This window comes from Arachis hypogaea, chromosome 3, assembly GCF_003086295.3.
Source record: "Arachis hypogaea cultivar Tifrunner chromosome 3, arahy.Tifrunner.gnm2.J5K5, whole genome shotgun sequence".
Lineage (NCBI taxonomy): Eukaryota > Viridiplantae > Streptophyta > Magnoliopsida > Fabales > Fabaceae > Arachis > Arachis hypogaea.
The window spans coordinates 75,684,370-75,709,180 of NC_092038.1; the positions used below are offsets into that span (position 1 = coordinate 75,684,370).

Sequence of the window (24,811 nt, forward strand, 5' to 3'; positions counted from 1 at the left end):
TAATCTCGATACCTCTGTAAGAAACCTCTGTCTTACAGCAAAGCATTATAGTAAGGTATCCCAGGAAAGCGTTCTTAGTAGTCGTACCACCATCTATCTGACTGCTTCTCTGCAGTAGATTCTTACATAATCATTCTCATTATCATCATTCATTATCATTCTCATTATTTATCATCACTTTTACATTCTTATGCAGTACCTCTTTATTTCTCTGTTCAATCATACTATACAAACTTTACAGCTTTTACTTTTACAACATCTTAACTCAAACCATTTCTCTTTATCACATTACTTTTTTCTCTTTGTCTTTTTACTTTGCTATGATTACTCTTTTCTCTGTATCCCTTTATTCTTCTCTGGTTACTCTGTTCTCTGTGTTTCTTTACTCTGCTCTGATTTCTCTGCTTAACATATGTATTTAAAGCTTATGTAAATTTCGGAATGAATAGTTTGTCGGTTCCAAGTATAGGTTCAATAATTCTATACTGAAAGAGTTTAAATTTTCATATTATACCTAACCATAGTTGCAATTCAAGGACTAACTAGGTTGCCCTAGTTCGTTCACAAATCTCTGTCTGTTTTTCTATCCTTAAAACTTTACAGACTTTTCTTTGGTTTTTATCTTTTCTTCAACTTTTTATCTTTCATTTATCTTTTCCTCACTAATATGTTATTACGACTCCCTAAGTGTTTTATGAAGGTAATTATGAGATTCTGCGCTTAAAATTGTCTTTCTAAAGCTTTTACAGAAAACTGCCATTTCCGCTTTATTTTATTATTTTTATTAAAAATATTATTTTTAATTAAATGTTATTATTTAATATTTTATTATTATTTATTATTTTATCATTAAATTTTCGAAAATTACCCCACATTAAATTTTAACCTTTAAAATTCACTTTTTACCACCCGTAACTTTTAATATTTTTACTTTAACCACCCTAACTTTCAGAAATTACAAAATAACACCTCAAACACCAAAATAATTACAACCTTGACCTTTTTCAGATCTAAAAGGTGTTATTCATTGTTCTTCACCACACTCAAAGTGTTCTTCGTGTTCTTCGCAAATTCTTCAGATTCTTTCTTTGTTTTCAACCGTTTTTTAGTCTTTTCAGCAACCGATTTTTACCAAAATTCAAAATAAATTCCCAGCCACTAAAACCCCATCTTTTCTACATGATTTTAACACAAATTGAACTCCAATTTAAGCTCTAGGGTTCGTTTTTCCAGCTGCCCTCAAGAACAACATTCATAGCTTGAATATCATCAAATTTCATAAAAAATTCAACAAACTTGCACCAAGAATAACTCATATAAGCAATCAATTTCAAGCATAACCAAACCATATCATAATCACACATCTCAAACACAATCAATCAAGATTAAATTCGTCACACCCTACCTGGTTTTGCTGCTCCTAATTCGGTTAGACTTTTAGGTGGTCCTTAAGCACTTTATCCTCCTAAATCACATCAAGAACAACTTTAAATCCAAAAACCCTCAACTAACCAAATCTCACTCAGCATGTTAGGAAGTAATTTCTAACCTTAGACTTGCTGTAAATTCACGTTTCTTGGCCCTCAAGTCAAGTTAAGCATGATTCCTAAGGAAAAACATTAAGAAAACACATGTTTTGCATGGTTTTCCTTGAAAACCGAATTGAAGAGGGAGGGAGACAGCCATCTCACCTTATTTCCAGCCTTGATATGTTGTATGGTTATGTAGAGGAAGAAGAGAGGATCATTTTAGTAAAACCAGAATTTTGATTTGAGTTTTAGTTCAGAAGAAATCAAGCTTTGAAGATTAAGTGTTCATGAAAGTTTCTTTCTTTTCTCTCTTGTTATTTTCGGCCAAAATGAAGAAATGAGACAGCCTTGGAGTGTCTTGGGGGTGTAGGGTGAGTTTCGATTGGTTGGCTTGAAGGTGGATTAAAATAATATTAAAATATCTCAGGTGTATAACTACTAAAACTAGGTATATCGGAACACACGTTAAAACATCTCTAAAAATTCTTTTCTGAGCTACTAGCATAAAAGAAACTAGTAACATATTTAATATGAGAATAGATCATGTATGATAAGGCCTTACCATTGCTAAAGTCATCAGAGAGTGCTGGTGCTAAGTTGCACTAGTAAACTGTGAACCAAGTTAAACCGATTTTCTGTTTTTAACTAAAACTGACCAGGTAACCTTATAATATCATTCAAGAAGCTTCTAATACTAATATAATGATAATATTATCCTATTATCTCTCTTCTCTCATGAATCGATTCCGGTTCGTCAAACTGAGACTATTTATGAAAAATAGAATCAAAACTCCTAACCGATACGGTTCAAAAACTGGGTTCTTCGTGATTACGTTATTGAGCTTGCCTCAGAAAAGGTTCTATCTTTAAGATGACATAATATCAATAAGGATTGAGATACTTGATGATATAGCAGAAGTTCTCCCCTTACTGATCTTCTGGAGAAATCTGTATTTTCAAAAAAGATCTCACGTACACGAAAATCGGGGTTGTTACATTCTACCCTCCTAAAAGAAAATTTTGTCCTCAAAATTTCAGCCACGTGCAAGAATCTATCTTCAAGCGATCTATTTACTTCAAGCCATCCTAACGATGAGATTGATCCGTTCCATACAACATCCAAATCTCACATAGCCATAGCCAAGAACATCATAACAGCTATGAAAATAGTTGTGGCTCACATCGATTCATCGTTCAGAGATCGATTAAACCATGCCTATTCACAGTCATTGAGGTCTTATCGCACCAAATAATCAATATTAAGGTGATCAATCTTAATATCTCAAGTTAAGCACGAACATTCCCAAAATGAGCGCTCATAGACATTTATGCCTAATGTATCTTAAAGATACCCTAACGGCATGAGACACACAAGCAGAGTATGCAATGAAGCATAGTCAGTATACTCCCCATGCTCTACTGGAAATAAACTGCTCTGATACCAAATTGTAATGACCCAATTTCTGGTACGTCATGATCATACTAGAAACTGAGCGCTACCAACTTGTCTACCTAATTATTATCTATTATTTATTATATGAGCCTGATTCGTTGTTAAAAGCGTAGTTATTTTATGAGGTACCTTTTTTTTAAAAACGTTTGGATTAACAAACAGTATCATTCATAATCAATTCACAACTGATAATATATAAAATAGTTATCAACAACCACACACAAATACATCACAAGCAGTTGATAATATTCGGTGATCCAGCCTTTATTAGAGTATAGACTTTTAGTTAGAACACCCCAAGACACAGCTAGATAATAACTATATACATATATATACATACAACATCCCAGGTCCTGACCTATTCAAGAAGTCCCTAACCTAGCGCCCAGGCTAGCCAAGACTCTATACTCACCTAATCCCTCTAAACTACTAGAGCGAGGAAAAGTACGTTCTAGGTCTTTAAAACTCAAGTCATGTGGAACATCATCAAAAGGTGGAAGGTCGTCTACTACTCCTCTGCACGATCATATGTCATCAAAGAGCGTCTCTCAAGTACTTCATCGAGTGGCCCCATAATAGCAACATCATACGGAGAACTTAGGCTAAAGTTTGTAGATAAGCAGGGTGAAGACATTGGCTGGCCTCACAGTATATACATATAAACAGGTAACGGAGTTCACTCTAGACTCAGAAGACTACCTAGAGCGGAATCCTCTTTGCAGAACAGTCATCAGCAAACTACGGAAGGGTACTCATGCTTCCATCTGAAGGGGAAAGGGAGAGAGAAGGGGTAAGAACTGGGGAGTTCTTAGTAGGGCCGGGGTTATTAGTTACGTTCATTAATTCTGTGTTATTTAGCAGATAAATAGCAGAATACCGTGAAGCAGTAGACAGAAGAAACAGATAAATAGAGAAAATAGAGAAAACAAAAAGCAAAACACAAACAAAAGAATACAAGAAAACAAAACACAGACACAGAGAATAGAATGAAAACAAAGAAGGCATACATTCAAACAACAATCATAACAGAGGAAATGCGCAACCAAATATGATGCATGTCTAGTCCTAGTGCAGGTAATGAGCTCATCTGTCGGTTACATACCCGATCCCGATGTACCCAGCAACCTCTATCTGGATAAGGCTTTCCTGTTGGCAATATCCACTGCAAGCAACCTTTGTCTTGCAGGGTAACCACTACAAGCAACCTTTGTCTTGCAGGGCGGCACTTATTAGCCGATATATGCCCAACACACTCACTGTAAGCAACATTTGTCTTACAGAAGCACAACACACTTACTATAAGCAACCTCTGTCTTACAGGAGCAGCAACACACTCACAGTAAGCAACCTCTGTCTTACAGGAGCATACTAATCTCGATACCTCTGTAAGCAACCTCTGTCTTACAGCAAATCATTATAGCAAGGTATCCCAGGAAAGCGTACTCAGTAGTTGTACCACCATCTATCTGACTGCCACTCTGTAGCAGATTCTTACATAATCATTTTCATTATCATTCTTATTATTTATCATCACTTTTACATTCTTATGCAGTACCTCTTTCTTTCTCTGTTCAATCATACTATACAAACTTTACAGCTTTTACTTTTACAACATCTTAACTCAAACTATTTCTCTTTATCACATTACTCTTTTCTCTTTGTCTTTTTACTTTGCTCTGATTACTCTTTTCTCTATATCCCTTTTTTCTTCTCTGGTTACTCTGTTCTCTGTGTTTCTTTACTCTGCTCTGATTTCTCTGCTTAACATATGTATTTAAAGCTTATGTAAATTTCGGTATGAATAGTTAGTCTATTCTAAGTATAGGTTCATTAAGTCTATACTAAAATAGTTTAAATTTTTATATTATACCTAACCATAGTCGCAATTCAAGGACTAACTAGGTTGCCCTAGTTCGTTCACTAATCTCTGTCTATTTTTCTATCCTTAAAACCTTACAGACTTTTCTTTGATTTTTATCTTTTCTTTAACTTTTTATCTTTCATTTATCTTTGCCTCACTAATATGTTCTTACCACTCCTTAAGTGTTTTATGAAGGTAATTATGAGATTCTGCGCTTAAGATTGTCTTTCTAAAGCTTTTACAGAAAACTGCCCTTTTCGCATTATTTTATTATTTTTATTAAAATATTATTTTTAATTAAATGTTATTATTTAATATTTTATTATTATTTATTATTTTATCATTAAATTTTCGAAAATTACCCCCACTTTAACTTTTAACCTTTAAAATTCACTTTTTACCACCCGTAACTTTTAATATTTTTACTTTAACCAGCCTAAAAGGTGTTCTTCGTTATTCTTCACCACACTCAAAGTGTTCTTCGTGTTCTTCGCAAATTCTTCAGATTTTTTCTCTGTTTTCACCCGTTTTTCAGTCTTTTCAGCAACCGATTCTTACCAAAATTCAAAATAAATTCCCAGCCACTAAAACCTCATCTTTTATACATGATTTTAACACAAATTGAACCCCAATTTAAGCTCTAGGGTTCGTTTTTCCAGCTGCCCTCAAGAACAACATTCATAGCTTGAATATCATCAAATTTCATAAAAAATTCAACAAACTTTCACCAAGAATAACTCATATAAGCAATCAATTTCAAGCATAACCAAACCATATCATAATCACACATCTCAAACACAGTCAATCAAGATTAAATTCGTCACACCCTACTTGATTTTGCTGCTCCTAATTTGGTTAGACTTTCAGGTAGTCCTTAAGCACTTTTTCCTCCTAAATCACATCAAGAATAACTTTAAATCCAAAAACCCCCAACTAACCAAATCTCACTCAGCATGTTAGGAAGTAATTTATAACCTTATACTTGCTGTAAATTCACGTTTCTTGGCCCTCAAGTCAAGTTAAGCATGATTCCTAAGGAAAAACATCAAGAAAACACATGTTTTGCATGGTTTTCCTTGAAAACCGAATTGAAGAAGGAGGGAGACAGACATCTCACCTTATTTCCAGCCTTGATATGTTGTATGGTTATGTAGAGGAAGAAGAGAGGATCATTTTGGTGGAATCGGAATTTTGATTTGAGTTTTAGTTCAGAAGAAATCAAGCTTTGAAGATTAAGTATTCATGAAAGTTTCTCTCTTTTCTCTCTTGTTATTTTCTGCCAAAATGAAGAAATGAGACAGCCTTCGAGTGTCTTGGGGGTGTAGGGTGAGTTTTGATTAGTTGGCTTGATGGTGGATTAAAATAATATTAAAATATCTCAGGTGTATAACTACTAAAACTAGGTGTATCGGAACACACATAAAAACATCTATAAAAATTCTTTTTTGAGCTACTAGCATAAAAGACACTAGTAACATATTTAATATGAGAATAGATCATGTATGATAGGGCCTTAGAATTGCTAAAGTCATCAGAGAGTGCTGGTGCTAAGTTGCACTAGTAAACTGTGAACCGAGTTAAACCGAACTGACCATGTAACCTTATAATATCATTCAAGAAGCTTCTAATACTAATATAATGATAATATTATCCTATTATCTCTCTTCCCTCATGAATCGAGTCCGGTTCATCAAGCTGAGACTATTTACGAAAAATAGAATCAAAACTCCTAACCGATACGGTTGAAAAACTAGGTTCTTCGTGACTACGTTATCGAGCTTGCCTCAGAAAAGGTTCTATCTTAAAGATGACATAAAGACAATGAGGATTGAGATATTTGATGATATAGTAGAAGTTCTCCCCTTACTGATCTTCCAGAGAAATTCGTATTTTCAAAAAAGATCTCACGTACACGAAAACTGGGGTTGTTACACTCCCGGTACCAGTTTAATCGCAAACACAATCTCCCGTTTAAGTGGGAACTTAGGGATATCTTTCGGAAACACCTCCGAAAAATCCCTAACTACCGGAATCTGATTTAAGCCTTGGGTATCACCTGAAGCATTAGCAGTTAACAAGATGTAACCCTGACACTCTTCCCCACTACAGTGCACCACAACAGAGTTCATGTAATATCCTACAGTTATCACTGCTCCACTCTCTCCTTTCGGCATAAATTGAATTGTCCATTCAAAGCAATCCAACAAAACCCTATTTTTCGATAACCAATCAAACCCTAAAATCATCTCCAACCCAAACATAGGTAAACAGAACAAATCATGTACAAAATCTCTACCCTCAAGCTTGAAACCTACTTGTCTACAACCTAATCTAGTCGTAACAGTCTGATGCGGGATATGTACATGCAGATCAAAAGGTAACTCTGACACTTTCAAGCCTAATTCCTCAATCTTAGCAAACAAGATAAATGAATGTGATGCTCTAGTATCATATAATGCAATTAAAGTCTTATCACCAAATAAACAAATACATCTCATCAACGGATCCGCCTTGGAAGCATCCTTGGCATTAACAGCAAAAACTTGACCCTGGTGCTAACTCTGACCCGCATTCGAGTTCTTCCCACGAGTGCAATCCCTCGCAATATGACCGGACAATCCACAGTTGAAGCACCCACTCTGACTTCCTCTTCCCTTGCCATGCTAAAACTAATCATGAGTGTTCTTCCTGAAACCTCCTTGACCTTAATGCACATATCCTCCTCTCTTAAAGCTTTCCCCCCTCGGATGGTAATACTAGCCACATCCTTTACTACTGCCCCCTCCATGAGTGTCCTTGGACGCAGCCACTATCTTGGCATATTCTTCCACCACCCTTGCTTTGTTCACCAAGTCAGAGAAGACATGGATCTCCATAGGAGCCACAGCAGTCATAATGCTATCCTTCAAACCCCTCTGGTACTTAATACACCTCCAGCTCTTGTAAGTCTCCGGGTCACCCTGACACACCTGAGAAAACCTACAAATCTCTTCGAACTTATTGGTGTACTCTGCCACAGACATGGAACCTTGCTTCAGCTGCATTAGCTCCATCTCCTTTGCTTCCCTTGCAGACTCAGGGAAGTACTTCTTGTAAAAGGCCATTCAGAACATTTCCCACAGAACATCGGTGTTCTGTAGCTGTAGCAAGCGACACTCTGCTGCCACCAGGGCTGGGCCTCTCCTGTAAGCTGATAAGCGGCAAACTCCACATACTGATTGTATGGAACATGCTGTGCCTGTAAAGCACGCTCCATGGCCTGGAACCAATGGTCCGCTTCAGTAGGATTGGTTGATCCTCGGAATGTTGGCGGATGAACCTTGAGGAAGGTTGCCAAAGTCATCGGAATGCCTCCCATGTTATCTCCGTTTCCTTCAGCGTTAGCATGAGGATTCCCTTCGCCGTTCACATTTCCATTGTCGTTCCCATATCCGTTGCCGTTCCCGGCCGGTTGACCTAGCCTCCACGCAGCTTGCAGGGTCGCAGCAGCATTCGCCTCCATAGTGTTGGCTAGATTCACCATCACCGCCATGAATTTGGCATGATTTTCTAGCGGTTGCTCGTTCCTACTCGCACGTGAACGTGGTCGACCTTATCCGCGAGTGGCCATGTAGGATTCCTGTCTTCACCAAATAATCGATATCAAGGTGATCAGTCTCAATATCAAAAGTCTAGTGCTTCAATTTATCCCAAACAGGCACTCACAAATAAGCATGCTATGCATATATCAAACAGATAACCTAATAGCATCAAAGAAAAGACACACAGAGTATACAATGAAGCACAAGCGGTCCATACCTCAAGCTCACGAGGATGAACCGCTCTGATACCACTAAATGTAACACCCTAATTAGCCTAAGCCGTACCTCGCATTGTAAAACAAAGGTTAATCAAAGGTTACAACGGCTCTAAATTTTTACATATATTATATAGAAGGAATTAATAATATCTAGAAGCCCGATGAAGAATATAGCTCAAAAATAGGATTTCAAAAGTGCAAAACATACTAACAAAGCTATTGACTTAATGTATAAGAATAGATATAGAACAAAACAACATCATAGTATAATAGTATAAGATCATAGGACGCTAGCCACGACTCGCGGAGTTTAAGCGGGCTAGCCATGTACAGACCATATATAAAACCAGACAGTAAAAACAACTTATACAAGTTTTATTTTCTCAAAGACAAGCCTCTAGGCGAAACAAAATACAAAAGTGAGAGACATATTCAAAATACATCAAAGACTCAAAAGAAGTATCTGGATCATCCGCTTCTGTCACCAACCAGACAACTCACCAAGGTGGGTTGCGATCTGCATATGAAAAACACAACAGAAATATGGTATGAGAACCGGAGGTTCTCAGTATGGTAACAGTACCCAGTGATGTAGGATATAAAACCTGGGATGCCAAAGGCAATCCTAGACTCCATATCCATCACAAGAATTCAAACTTAAAGCATTCTAAACCAAATCAGCATATAATTCCTTAACACAACTTAAGCCGTAGTACCATAAAAGGGTAATCTATCTAAGGGAATTTCTACTCTAATCAACCATCGCTATCCCACAGCCTTCACCAACCGATCCGCCATGCGATCCCATTGCCACCGCATTCCGAACCTCCTCAACCCTAGTAACAGCGCAAGTATATACAATACAAGTAAAACACAAGTATAGGCATATATAGCAACTAGTACAAGTAGCAATTAGACATGTTAAATAGATAGGGAGAACAATATCAAGTCGAAAAGCATACAAACAGGTAGAAAATGCACATGATGAATGCCTGCCCTACTGTCTGTGATATCACATTATCGGTTCAACTGCCAACCTGACACATCTCCATGGAGATGTTGCCCTTCGGATTTATGGAGTGGGAACCCCTGAGATATAGTACTCGGATCATTGTCTAGGATTCTACGCCTACACGCTCTGATGATCCAAAAGGATGCGAGCAGGATCTATTGCCTCTGACCTCACATCTAAGCACAAGCGGGACGAACCACCTCCCTTATGCCGCCGCCGCTACCTTGACAGGCGGGATCTAACCTCGGCCCCTGTCGGGCACAGAGCGTCTCATAATCTCTATGAAAAAGTGGTATAGTGTCTTTCAAAACATTTTTAATACAAGATGGATCCATCACTTCATTCAAAGTCTTAGACTCTTTTCAACCACTGTTCATTCACATTTCAGTTCCTTGATTTCACATTCCATTCATCAACCATTCATCACACGTCCTCAAACCTTCCCCTGTACATCAGAAACCTAATACTTTGTTTACTAACTTTTTCCCAATTAATAGTATCTAAATCTCTTGAACCATTTCACATGTTTGAACACCCAAGAATATGCCCAAAAGTCTTAAAAAGGTGTTATAGAAGCTTACAACCTCATTGGAAAGGTGAAATAGTTGAAAACGAAGCAAAATTTTAGAAACAGGACGAGTGCATCTGCACAGGGGTGTGCGTGCGCACACCCAGGAAAATTTTTAAAAGTATGCATACGCACAGGGGTGTGTATGCATGATGAGTTGAAAATGGATTTCCAACACAAAACTCACTGGCAAGTGTACCGGGTCGCATCAAGTAGTAATAAATCACTTAGAGTGAGGTCGATTCCACAGGGATTGATGGATCAAGCAACTTTAGTGAGTGATTAATCTAGTCAAGCTACCATTGAGTGAATTGTGTGAAGTGTAACCAACAGAAAGGAAATTGCAAGGAATTTAAATTGTAAGAAGTAAATTGGACAGAAACTTAAAGAGCAAGAAATGTAAATTGCAGAAACTTAAATGACAAGAAATGTAAATTGCAGTGAATTTAAAGGGGAGTGGGTGCTGGAAATTAAAGAAAGAAATAGATCAAGCAACTGAAAGGAATTTAAGAACAAGCAACTAGAAATTTAAGTTGAAGGAAGAATAAAATTCAGATCACAGCAAGAATTGTAAAATACAGAACAATTGCAGAAGAATTAAATTGCCTGAAAGTAAATTGGGAGTAATGAGAGCATGAAGCAGTGAGAACAAAAGATCAAAATCAAGCTCAATGAGAACAGAAATGTAGAAATTGCAGAAAAGGAAATTGAAGTAGAAGATTGCAGAAATTGTAGCAGAGAACTTGAAATTTCATAAAGCTAAATGGAATTCTCAAAATATGGAGTGCAGAAAAATAAAAGTGTATTAAAGAGAGCTTCCTACTCCTTCTTGCTCCCTATTGGAGCCAGCCTCCTTACATAAATGTAAATGATGCCTTATATAGGCTTTTTAAAAAATGAAATTGAAATTAAAAACAAATTACAAAATGAAATTCCTAATCTAACTATTTCTTGTGCCTTTGGGTTATGTTGATGGACTTTGCTTGCTTTGGATTTGAGGAAGAGTGGATCCGGATGGCCTTGGTTCAATTGGTTTCGAGGCATGGTTCAAGTTAGTTTGGTGTGTGGGACACCTCCCAGGGTAATGCTCGGTTGGTGGAGTGAGCGCAGGATTCCCCCTTTTTTGCCTTGGCCTTCCAATTTTGTACGTTGGCAAGCCTTCCTTGGTGCAAGCCCGATAATGCTCGGTGAATGGAGTGAGCACAGCATTCCATTGTTGAATGACCCCCCCAATTCGAACCATGGTGGGAGCACTTCAGCGCCAATTTTCTTTGTGAAGCAAACAAGAATAATGCTTCTCTTGAGTGCAAGTTCCCTGGTTCGAATCCTTGTTGAGCCATTTTGCTTATTTTCCTTGCAAGAAGTGTAGTGTTCCTTCCTTGCTTTCCTTGTTGAGAAGCCTTTTTAGAGGAGTTGCTATCAGCACTTGTATGTGTCTGATCTCCCACTGGCATTTGAATACCAGGGGTGGAAGCTGGAGTATCGTTAGACGCCAATTCCTTACCTGTTTCTGGCGTCTGAACGCCAGAACTGTGCTTCCTTTGGGCGTTAAACGCCAATTCCTTGCTTGTTTATGGCGTTGAACGCCAGGACTAAGCATGGGTTGGGCGTTCAACACCTACTTCCCACCCATTTTCTGGCATTTGAGCGCCAGAATTATTCCTCTCTGTGCTCTGACTGTCCTCAGAGGAATTTTAGGTGGCAGTCTGTTCATTTCTTGGCTTCCTGCTGCTTTGAAGTGAGGTATTTAATGTTTTTCCACTTCTTAATTGAACTGCTTGGTACTCTTCTATTATTTGTTTTGATAACTGCTGTTCTGTTTGCTTTAACTGTATTTCCATATTTATATTAGCCATTCTTGTTTCTTGTAGTATTTCCTTGAATTTGGCTAGCTGTTTTGTTAGAAAATCTAATTGCTGATTGAATTTAGTAGCTTGATCTGCAGGACTGAGTTCAGCAGTTACTGTTTCAGCCTCTTCGTTGACGGAAGGTTCACTGCTTAGGTACAGATGCTGATTTCTGAAAACTGTATCAATAAGCTCTTGAGCTTCTTCTATTGTCTTTCTCATATGTATAGATCCACCAGCTGAGTGGTCTACAGAAGTCTGAGCTCTCTTTGTAAGCCCATAATAGAAGATGTCTAACTGCACCCACTCTGAAAACATTTCAAAGGGGCATTTTCTCAGCATCTCTCTGTATCTCTCCCATGCATCATAAAGGGATTCATTATCTCCTTGTTTGAAGCCTTGGATGCTCAGCCTTAGCTGTATCATCCGTTTTGGAGGAAAATAGTGATTTAGGAATTTTTCTGACAACTTTTTCCATGTCTTTATGTTGTCCTTTGGTTGGTTATTTAACCACCTCTTAGCTTGGTCTTTTACAGGAAATGAAAACAGTAACAATCTGTAGACATCCTGATCTACTTCCTTATCATGTACTGTGTCAGTAATTTGTAAAAACTGTGCCAGAAACTCTGTAGGTTCTTCCTGTGAAAGACCAGAATACTGGCAACTTTGCTGCACCATAATAATGAGCTGAGGATTCAACTCAAAACTACTAACACCAATGGAGGGTATACATATACTACTCCCATATGAAGTAGTAGTGGGGTTAGCATATGACCCCAGAGTCTTTCTGGACTGTTCATTTCCACTTAAGTCCATAATGGAGAAAGGGAGATTATGTGAATTTATTTTATTTATTTTATTATATATAAAAATTTTAAATTAATAAAATAAAATAAAATAAAGACGACAATAAAATTAAAAATAAATATAAATAAAAATAAAATAGAAAAGGAATTTAAAGAAATTTTATGAAGGTATTCGAAAAAGTGAGGAGAGAGAAAGTGGTTAGGATATTTTCGAAAAAGATATAATTTTTTTTAAAAAAATCTTAAAAGGATAAGATTTGAAAAATTTTGAAATTGAAATCTGAATTTTTATAAAAAAAAATTCGAAAATATGGCTTAAAAATAGTTAGAAAATATATTTTTTTGAATTTTGAATTTTATGATAAAAGAGAAAAACACACAAAAGACACAAGACTTAAAAATTTTTAGATCTAATGCTCCTTGTTTTCAAAAATTTTGGAGGAAAAACACCAACAAACACCAAACTTAAAAATTTTAAGATCAAAACACAAGAAAGACTCAAGAAAACCTTGAAGAATCACAAGAACAACAAGAACAAAAGAAAGAACACCAAACTTAAAATTTTTAGAAAACCCAAAATAAATTTTCAAAAATTAAAGAAAATTAACAAGAAAACACCAAACTTAACGTTTATCACAAGATTCAATCAAAGAAAAATTATTTTTGAAAAAGATTTTAAAAAGAAGATACCCAATTACCAAGAACATAAACCAACGTTCTAGCCAATTGAGCTATAAATGTAACGTGTTTTAAAGAGGTATTTTTAATAAATAAAAATAAAAATTTTTTGAAACTAATATTTTGAATTTGCACAAGGAAACACGAAAAATACACAAAATTGGAAAAACCAAAGATCAAATAAGAAAATTTGACAAGAACAATTTGAAGATCAAGGAAAAATAAAGAACATGCAATTCGAAAATTGAAAGACAAAGAATAGCATGCAATTGACACCAAACTTAAAACATGGCACTAAATTCACAGAAAAACTAAAAATTAATAAAGAAAACTAATATTTTAAAAATAAATTTAGAAGGGATAATAAAAGATGCAATTCTAGTAAAAAAGATAAATTTTTCCTAATCTAAGCAACAAGATTCACCGTCAGTTGTTCAAACTCAAACAATCCCTGGCAACGACGCCAAAAACTTGGTGAACGAAATTGTGTAAGCCAATATTAATGGACTATTTCTCACAGCTTCGCACAACTAACCAGCAAGTACACTGGGTTGTCCAAGTAATACCTTACGTGAGTAAGGGTCGAATCCCACGGAGATTGTTGGCTTGAATCAAGCTATGGTTATCTTATTAATCTTAGTCAGGATACCGATAGGATTCTTTAGCCTCGATTGTATAAGATAAATAAAAGGGTGTAAAAGGAGTAATTGTTACGCAGTAGTGGAGAATATGTTAGAGTTTTGGAGATGCTTTGTCCTCTGAATTTTAGCTTTTCCCTTGTCCTCCTCTTCACACACGCAAGGCTCCTTCCATGGCAAGCTGTATGTAAGGCGTCACCGTTGTCAATGGGTACTTCCCATCCTCTCAGTGAAAATGGTCCAAATGCTCTGTCACAGCACGGCTAATCATCTGTTGGTTCTCGATCATGTCGGAATAGAATCCATTGATTCTTTTGCGTTTGTCATCATGCCCAACAATCGCGAGTTTGAAGCTCGTCACAGCCATTCAATCCTTGAATCCTACTCGGAATACCACAGACAAGGTTTAGACTTTTCAGATCCTCAAGAGTAGCCGCCAAAATGTTCTAGCATATACCACGAAGATTCTGATTAAGGAATCTAAGAGATACTCATTCAATCTAATGTAGAACGGAGGTAGTTGTCAAGCACACGTTCATGGATTGAGGAAGGTGATGAGTGTCACGGATCATCACCTTCTTCATAGTGAAGCGCGAATGAACATCTTAGATAGGAACAAGCGTGTTTGAATGGAAAACATAAATAATTGCATTAATTCATCGAGACGTTGTAGAGCTCCTCACCCCCAACAATGGAGTTTAGAGACTCATGCCGTCACAAGGTACAAAGTTCAGATCTAAAAATGTCATGAGATCCAAAATAAATCTCTAAAAGTTGTTTAAATACTAAACTAGTAACCTAGGTTTACAGAAAATGAGTAAACTAGGATGGATAGTGCAGAAATCCACTTCTGGGGCTCACTTGGTGTGTGCTGGGACTGAGACTTATGCTTCTCACGTGCCTGGGCTGTTTCTGGAGTTGAACACCAGGTTGTAACCTGTTTCTTGCGTTGAACTCCAACTTGCAGCCTGTTTTTGCCGTTGAACGCCAAACTGCAACATGGAATTGGCGTTGAATGCGTATTTATGTCGTCTATCTTCGCGCAAAGTATAAACTATTATATATTTCCAGAAAGCCCTGGATGTCTACTTTCCAACCCAATTGATAGCACGCCAATTGGCCTAAGGCTCCAAAGTGTGCTCCAACTTCAAAGTGTGCCCCAAAACTCTTTTTTTTTCTTTTTAGCTTATTTTGTGCTTCTTTGCTTCTTTTTCTTCTTATTTTCTACAATGTTTATCAAATCAAAAGAACAAAGAAATATACCATTTAAGCACTGAAGCATTTAATATTTAAGCACAAATCATCAATTTCTTGTAAAAGAGCATAGAAAAATATGACATGATGACATGTCATCACAACACCAAACTTAAACATTGCTTGTCCCCAAGCAAGAAAAGAATCATGCAATAAAGATTGACAATCCAAAGTAAGAAGAATAGCAAGTTAATGTTTATGGTAGGCTAGTTTCTTATGCATGCTACAATCACAAAAGAAATGTAGATGATTGATGCTTCTATCTAGCTCAATTTATGAAATCTCTTCCTTATAATTCTTCCTTGAAATAAGCTTTTGATTTTCTTATTGGCTTCTCCTTTTGGGTGCTTTTCCCCATGAGTTGATAACAAGGCTACAACTCTAAATGCTTTGTTTTCATGTATTACCACTTGATACATAAGCACCACAAGCATTTGAATTAGAGGACTTCATTAAGACCATTTGTTTCTTTTCCCAATAAGCGCTTCTTTAATGTCAATAGCTTGACAGTGAGCTCTCATGGAGCTTCACAGATGTTCAGAGCATTGTTGGGACCTCCCAACACCAATCTTAGAGTTTGAATGTGGGGGTTCAACACCAAACTTAGAGTTTGGTTGTGGCCTCCCAACACCAAACTTAGAGTTTGATTGTGGGGGATTTGTTTGACTCTGTTTTGAGAGAAGCTTTTCATGCTTCCTCTCCATGGTTGCAGAGGAAGATCCTTGAGCTTTAAACACAAGGTAGTCCCCATTTAATTGAAGGACTAGCTCTCCTCTGTCAACATCAATCACAGCTCCTGCTGTGGCTAGGAAGGGTCTTCCAAGGATGATGCATTGATCCTCATCCTTTCCAATGTCTAGGATTATGAAATCAGTAGGGATGTAAAGGCCTTTAACTTTCACTAACACGTCCTCTACCAATCCATAAGCTTGTTTTATTGACTTATCTGACATCTCTAATGAGATTCTTGCAGCTTGTACCTCAAAGATCCCCAGTTTCTCCATTACAGAGAGTGGCATAAGATTTATACCTGACCCCAGGTCACACAGAGCCTTCTCAAAAGTCATGGTGCCTATGGTACATGGTACTAAGAATTTACCAGGATCTTGTTTCTTTTGAGGTAAAGTTTGCTGAACCCATGTATTTAGTTCACTAATGAGCAAGGGAGGTTCATCTTCCCAAGTCTCATTACCAAACAACTTGGCATTAAGCTTCATGATGCCTCCTAGATATTGAGCAACTTGCTCTTCAGTTACCTCTTCATCCTCTTCAGAGGAAGAGTAGTTCTCAAAGCTCATGAATGGCATAAGGAAGTTTAATGGAATCTCTATGGTCTCTATATGAGCCTCAGATTCCTTTAGGTCCTCAATAGGAAACTCCTTTCTGTCTGGGGGATGTCCCATTAGATCTTCCTCATTGGGATTCACGTCCTCCCCTTCCTCTTTGGATTCGGCCATTTTGATTATATCAATGGCCTTGCACTCTCTTTTTGGATTCTCTTCTGTATTGCTTGGGAGAGTACTAGGAGGAGTTTCAGTGATTTTCTTACTCAACTGACCCACTTGTGCCTCCAAGTTTCTAATGGAGGACCTTGTTTCATTCATGAAACTTAAAGTGGCCTTAGAGAGATCAGAGACTATTTTGCTAAGCTAGAGGGGCTCTGCTCAGAATTCTTTGTCTGTTGCTGAGAAGGTGATGGAAAAGGCTTGCTATTGCTAAACCTATTTTTCCACCATTATTAAAGCCTTGTTGAGCCTTTTGTTGATCCTTCGATGAGAAATTTGGATGATTTCTCCATGAGGGATTATAGGTGTTTCCATAGGCTTTACCCATGTGATTCACCTATGCCATTGTAGAGTTCTCAGGATTATAAGCTTCTTCTTTAGAAGATGCTTCTTTAGTACTGTTGGATGTATTTTGTAATCCATTCAGACTCTGAGATATCATATTGACTTATTGGGTCAATATTTTTTTCTGGGCCGGTATGGCATTCAGAGCATCAATTTCAAGAACTCCCTTCTTCTGAGGCGTCCCATTACTCACAGGATTCCTCTCAGAGGTGTACATGAATTGGTTATTTGCAATCATTTCAATGAGTTCTTGAGCTTCTGCAGGTGTTTTCTTTAGGTGAATGGATCCACCTACAAAATGGTCCAGTGACATATTAGAGAACTCAGATAGACCATCATAGAATATATCCAAAATGGTCCACTCTGAAAGCATGTCAGAAGGACACTTTTTGGTCAATGACTTGTATCTTTCCCAAGCTTCATAGAGGGATTCACCATATTTTTGCCTGAAGGTCTGAACATCCACTCTTAGCTTGCTCAGCTTTTGAGGAGGAAAGAACTTGGCCAAGAAGGCTGTGACCAGCTTATCCCAAGAGTCCAGGCTATCTTTAGGTTGTGAGTCCAACCATGTTCTAGCTATGTCTCTCACAGCAAAAGGGAAAAGCATGAGCCTGTAGACTTCAGGATCTACTCCATTAGTCTTAACAATATCACAGATATGCAAGAACTCAGTTAAAAACTAATAGGGATCTTCTGATGGAAGTCCATGACACTTGTAGTTCTGTTGCATTAGAGCAACTAGTTGAGGCTTCAGCTCAAAATTGTTTGCTCCAATGGCAGGGATTGAGATGCTTCTTCCATAAAAATTGGAAGTAGGTGTAGTAAAATCACCAAGCATCCTCCTTGCATTATTGTTGTTGTTATTATTTTCGGCTGCCATCTCCTTTTCTTTTTCGAAAATTTCTGTAAGGTTTTCTCTGGATTGTTGTATTTTAGCTTCTCTTAGTTTCTTCTTCAGAGTCCTTTCAGGTTCAGGATCTTCTTCAACAAGAATGTTCTTGTCCTTGCTCTTGCTCATATGAAAAAAAAGGGAACAAAAAATAATAATAGGGATCCTCTTTACCCCAGTAGAGAGATTCCTTTATGTGAGTAGAAGAAAATAAGAAGAAAATCCGAACACAGGTAGAGGGGAGAAGAGGGTTCGAATTTTGAGTAGAAGAGAAGTGTTAGTAGATAAATAAATAAATAGAAGAAGATGAGAGAGAGGAGTTTTCGAAAATTTACTAAAATAAAAGAAAAATATTATTGTTTTTATTTTAAATTAAAGGTAAAATTCGAATTTATAAAAAAGAATAAAAGTAAAATTTAAAACAATTAGTTAAATAAAAAAGATTTTTGGAAAAGAGAGGTGATTTTCGAAAATTAGAGAGAGGAAAGTAGTTAGGTGATTTTGAAAAAGATAAGAAATAGTAAAACAAACAAAAAGTCAATTAGTTAGTTGAAAAAGCTTTGAAAATCAATTTTGAAAAGATAGGAAGTTAGAAAAGATTTTGAAATCAAATTTTGAAAAAGATATGATTTGAAAAAGATATGATTTGAAAAAGAAAGGATTTGAAAAAGAAATTTAAAAAGATTTGATTTTTTGAAATTAAAATTGATTACTTGACTAACAAGAAACTAAAAGATATGATTCTAGAATTTAACGATTGAACATTTCTTAACAAGAAAGTAACAAACTTTAAATTTTTGAATCAATCAAATTAATTGTTAGTAAAGTTTTCGAAAATTATGAAGTAAAGAGAAGAAAAAGATTTTGAAAATCAATTTTTTTAAGAATTTTCGAAATTACAAAAGAAAAATGAAAAAGATTTGATTTTTGAAAAAGTTTTGAAAAGATAAGATTTTTAAAATTGAAATCTTGACTTGACTAACAAGAAACAACTTATTTTAAAAATTTTTGACTAAGTCAACCCAAAGATTTCGAAATTTATGAGTAAAATGAGGAAAAGATACTTTTATTTTTATTTTTTGATTTTTTTTGAATTTAATGTGGAAAGAGAAAAACAACAAAATGACTTAAGACATAAAAATTATGAATCAAAACAACTAATGCATGCAAGAACACTATGAATGTCAAGATGAACACCAAGAACACTTTGAAGATCAAGATTAACATCAAGACTTATTTTTGAAAAATTTTCAAGAGAGGAAAACATGCAAGACACCAAACTTAGAAATTTTCAATGTTTAGACACTATGGATGAAAAAATACATATGAAAAATAACAAAAGACACAAAACAAGAAAATATGAAGATAAAATAAGAAGACTTAACAAGAACAACTTGAATATCATGAAGAACACCATGCATGAGTTTTTTCGAAAAATGCACAAATTTTAAAAACATGCAATTGACACCAAACTTAAATATTGACACTAGACTCAAACAAGAAACACAAAAATATTTTTGATTTTTTTATTTTATTAATTTTATTTGGATTTTTCGAAAATTTCTTTTTGGAAAAACAAAAACAAATAAAAAAATTTTTGAAAGATTTTTTGAAAACTTTTTGAAAAGAAAATTACCTAATCTGAGCAACAAGATGAACCGTCAGTTGTCCAAACTCAAACAATCCCCGGCAACGGCGCTAAAAACTTGATAGGCAAAATTGTGACTCAGACTTTTCACAACTCGAACAATTCCTAGCAATGACTCCAAAAACTTGGTGCACAATACTATGGTTCACACACATTCTTCACAACTTCGCACAACTAACCAGCAAGTGCACTTGGTCGTCCAAGTAATAAACCTTACGTGAGTAAGGGTCGATCCCACGGAGATTGTTGGTATGGAGCAAGCTATGGTCATCTTGTAAATCTCAATCAGGTGGATTCTAATAGTTATAATGGTTTTCAAATATAAAGATAAATAAAGCATAAAATAGAGATAGAGATACTTATGTAATTCATTAGTGGGAATTTTAGATAAGCGCATGAAGATACTGTGTTCCTTCTGAATCTCTGCTTTCCTACTGCTTTCATCCAATCATTCTTACTCCTTTCCATGGCAAGCTGTATGTTGGGGGATCACCGTTGTCAATGGCTACCGTCCCTCCTCTCAGTGAAAATGGTCCAGGTGCGCTGTCACCGCACGGCTAATCATTTGTTGGTTCTCGATTATGTAAGAATAGGATTTACTATCCTTTTGCGTTGTCACCACGCCCTACAGTCGCGAGTTTGAAGCTCGTCACAGTCATTCAATCCCTAAATCCTACTCGAAATACCACACACAAGGTTTAGACTTTCTGAATTCTCAAGAATGCTGCCAATGGATTCTAGCTTATACCACGAAGATTCTGATTAAGGAATCCAAGAGATATTCATTCAAGCTTATTCGCATGTAGAGTGAAAGTGGTTGTTAGGCACATGTTCATAAGTGAGAATGGTGATGAGCGTCACATAAACATCACATTCATCATGTTATTTGCATTAATACTCGAGGTACAGCAGAGCTCCACACCTTAATCTATGGTGTGTAGAAACTCCACCGTTGAAAATACATAAGTGATAAAGGTGTTCATTGGTTCCAGCCCTAGAGAGGGAACCAGGATAACCAAGACTTTGGTCTAAGGACTAAACGTCCAAAGATGAAAATACAATGGTAAAAAGTCCTATTTATACTAAACTAGTTACTAGGGTTTACAGAAATAAGTCTAAGTGCAGAAATCCACTTCCGGGGCCCACTTTGGTGTGTGCTTGGGCTAAGCTTGAGCTTTACACGTGCAGAGGCTTCTCTTGGGGTTAAACGCCAAGTTGTAACATGTCTTCGGCGTTTAACTCTGGTTTGTGACGTGTTTCTGGCGTTTTACTCCAGAATGCAGCATGGAGATGGCGTTGAACGCCAGTTTGAGTCGTCTAAAATCGAATAAAGTATGGACTATTATATATTGCTGAAAAGCCCTGGATGTCTACTTTCCAACGCAATTTAGAGCGTGCCATTTAAAATTCTATAGCTCGAGAAAATCTTTTTTGAGTGCAGGGAGGTCAGAATCCACAACATCTGTAGTCCTTTTTCAGCGTCCTATCAGATTCTTGCTCAAGTCCCTCAATTTCAGCCAGAAAATACTTGAAATCACAAAAAAACACACAAACTCATAGCAAAGTCCAGAAATGTGAATTTTGCATAAAAACTAATAAAAACATCCCTAAAAGTAGCTAGATCCTACTAAAAACTACCCAAAAACAATGCCAAAAAGCGTATAAATTATCCGCTCATCATTACCCAAGGTTGGGTTGCCTCCCAACAAGCGCTCTTTTAGTGTCATTAGCTTGACATGCTGTTATTCACTTTCTTCCTCTTCTTCCAGTTTGTTAAGAGGAATGACCTCAAGGGGACATATGAACCAGCTAGTGTCCCCTGTCTTGGCCTCTCCTCAGCAAGCTTTCTTTTGTAAATGGCTTGATTGAGCTTGCTTGCTAGATCAGGGATAGGATTGGTGCTCTTGTTAGTTGCCTCCACTTCTTTGGATTCAAGACTTGGTTGCTGTGTGATTGTTGGAGTGTTTTCTTCATCAAAAGCCTTTTGAATTGGTTGTTCCATGAGCCCTTCTTTTATGCACTTTTGAATTGAATATGAATTCTCTTGGTTGACTTCCTCCCCTTCTTTTACATGATCTTCCTGGGAGTGAAGTTTCATGTTCCTCTATCACCCCAATTAGCTTCTGTGAATATGAAGCCACAGGTTCAAACACCTCCACAGCCTCCTTCTCCATTGAAATTTCACTTGACACAGAGGCTTCCTCATCTTGCCCTTCCTCTTTCTTCTTTGCACTCAACAATTAATCTAAAACCACTTCCATGTTTTTAACAAAGGTTTCTTATACTGTCCAAGCTTTCTTCGTCTCTTCTTCATATCTCTCAAACATAGACTCAAGCTGTGAGAGTCCTTGGTTCCAGGAAGTTGGTGTGGTTTGTGAGTTTTGGCAAGAATTTTGTGTGGAGACAAAGTACAATGATGAAGAATTTTCAGATGAAAAACTGGAAGGTGAGGTTTGACAACTTTCCATGAATGAATTGAAGGTTTGCTTAAGTGATGATAGCCTTTGATAAGTGGAGTATGAATCATTAAAATTCCCTTCCCAGCCACGGTTTGTGTAACTGTCATCACAGTATGAGTCACTTTGTGGCTCTGGGAAATGTTCATATTCTTTTAGTTCTTGGTGATGCTCGCAACCACCATTAGAATAATGACTTGAATCATTTTGTGTTGGTGGAAAGTATCCCATATGATGCTCTTGCTCATCTTGTGGTTCTGAGGCATATCTCCATGGATTTGAGTGCTCAAGATCTATAATTTGTTGGTGATATTTCCAGTCATCATTGGGAATTGGTGATGGTGGGTAATATCCCATAAAATTTGTTTGATCATAAGATGAGTTGAACTCCATTTGAATTTTGTAAAACACAACACCAATGAAAATTAAAATTACTCATATTAGAGATGAGCTTTGCTTAGTGAGGCAAAAAGACAAACACCTTGATTTCATCTTAAAACAAAAAAGAAAAACAAAGAAAATAGTTGATCTAGACTTCTCACCCACTTAATCATTGTTGATCTAAATCAATCCCCGGCAACGGCACCAAAAACTTGATGAGTTGAAAATGGATTTCCAACACAAAACTCACCGGCCAGTGTACCGGGTCGCATCAAGTAGTAATAACTCACTTAGAGTGAGGTCGATCCCACAGGGATTGATGGATCAAGCAACTTTAGTGAGTGATTAGTCTAGTCAAGCTAACATCGAGTGAATTGTGTGAAGTGTAACCAACAGAAAGGAAATTGCAAGGAATTTAAATTGCAGGAAGTAAATTGGACAGAAACTTAAAGAGCAAGAAATGTAAATTACAGAAACTTAAATGACAATAAATGTAAATTACAGTGAATTTAAAGGGGAGTGGTTGCTGGAAATTAAAGAAAACAATAGATCAAGCAACTGAAAGGAATTTAAGAACAAGCAACTCGAAATTTAACTTGTAGGAAGAATAAAATTTAGATCACAGCAAGAATTGTAAAAGGCAGAACAATTGCAGAAGAATTAAATTGCCTGAAAGTAAATTGGGAGCAACGAGAGTAGGAAGCAATGAGAACAAAAGATCAAAATCAAGCTCAATGAGAATAGAAATGTAGAAATTACAGAAAAGGAAATTGAAGTAGAAGATTGCAGAAATTGTAGCAGAGAACTTGAAATTTCATAAAGCTAAATTAAATTCTCAAAATGTGGAGTGTAGAAAACTAAAAGTGTATTAAAGAGAGCTTCCTACTCCTACTTGCTCCCTATTGGAGCCAGCCTCCTTACAAAAATGAAAATGATGCCTTATATAGACTTTTTAAAAAAAAATGAAATTAAAATTAAAAACAAATTACAAAATGAAATTCCTAATCTAACTATTTCTTGAGCCTTTGGGTTATATTGATGGGCTTTGCTTGCTTTGGATTTGAGGAAGAGTGGATCCGGATGGCCTTGGTTCAATTGGTTTGGAGGCATGATTCAAGTTGGTTTGGTGTGTGGGACACCTCCCAGGGCAATGCTCAGTTGGTGGAGTGAGCGCAGCATTCCCCCTTGTTTGCCTTGGCCTTCAAATTTTGTACATTGACAAGCCTTCCTTGGTGCAGGCCCGATAATGCTTGGTGAATGGAGTGAGCGTAGCATTCCATTGTTGAATGAGCCCTCAATTCGAAACATGGTGGGAGCACTTCAGCGCCAATTTTCTTTGTGAAGCAAACAAGAATAACGCTTCTCTTGAGTGCAAGTTCCCCGGTTCGAATCCTTGCTGAGCCATTTTGCTTATTTTCCTTGCAAGAAGTGTAGCGCTCCTTGCTTGCTTTCCCTATGTCTCCCCCTTCGAATCTTGGTGTGGCCACTTTGGTCTATTTTTGCTTGTTTTTAGTCCTTAAAGATGCCTTTCACTTGTGCCACAATTTCATTCCAAATATGGATTGCTATATATCGTTGGAAAGCTCTAAATGTCAGCTTTTCAACGCAACTAGAAGCACATCAATTGAACATCTGTAGCTCAAGTTATGGCCCTTTGAAGGAGGCATGGTCACGTTGTGAATGCCCAAGTTTAACTTGGCGAAAAATCTTGCTTCCAAGCTATATTTTCTTCACGATAAAGCTGTGCACTTGGCATTAACCGAGCTTTGTGAGTGCTGCTTGTCAAGCTTCCTTGATTTGGTCATGGGCCACGCTTTTAGAAGTGTGGCCTAAGGCTCCAAAGTGTGCTCAAACTTCAAAGTGTGCCCCAAAACTCTTTTTTTTTTCTTTTTAGCTTATTTTGTACTTCTTTGATTCTTTTTCTTCTTATTTCCTACAAAGTTTATCAAATCAAAAGATCAAAGAAATATACCATTTAAGCACCGAAGCATTCAATATTTAAGCACAAATCATCAATTTCTTGTAAGAAAGAGCATAGAAAAACATGACATGATGGCATGTCATCACAACACCAAACTTAAACCTTGCTTGTCCCCAAGCAAGAAAAGAATCATGCAATAAAGATTGACAATCCAAGGTAAA

At 36.8% G+C, this 24,811-nt stretch overlaps 1 protein-coding gene across 1 annotated transcript; it reads right to left on the reverse strand.

The window, feature by feature from the left end:
* Positions 1-6,771: 6,771 nt before the first annotated feature.
* On the reverse strand, positions 6,772-7,505 carry LOC112778642 (uncharacterized). The gene is made up of 2 exons (XM_025822944.1): positions 7,387-7,505; positions 6,772-7,285 (listed from the first exon to the last, which is right to left on the reverse strand). Exons 1-2 carry the CDS (start codon positions 7,503-7,505, stop codon positions 6,772-6,774), a joined length of 633 nt encoding a protein of 210 aa, XP_025678729.1.
* Between the last annotated feature and the right edge of the window lie 17,306 nt (positions 7,506-24,811).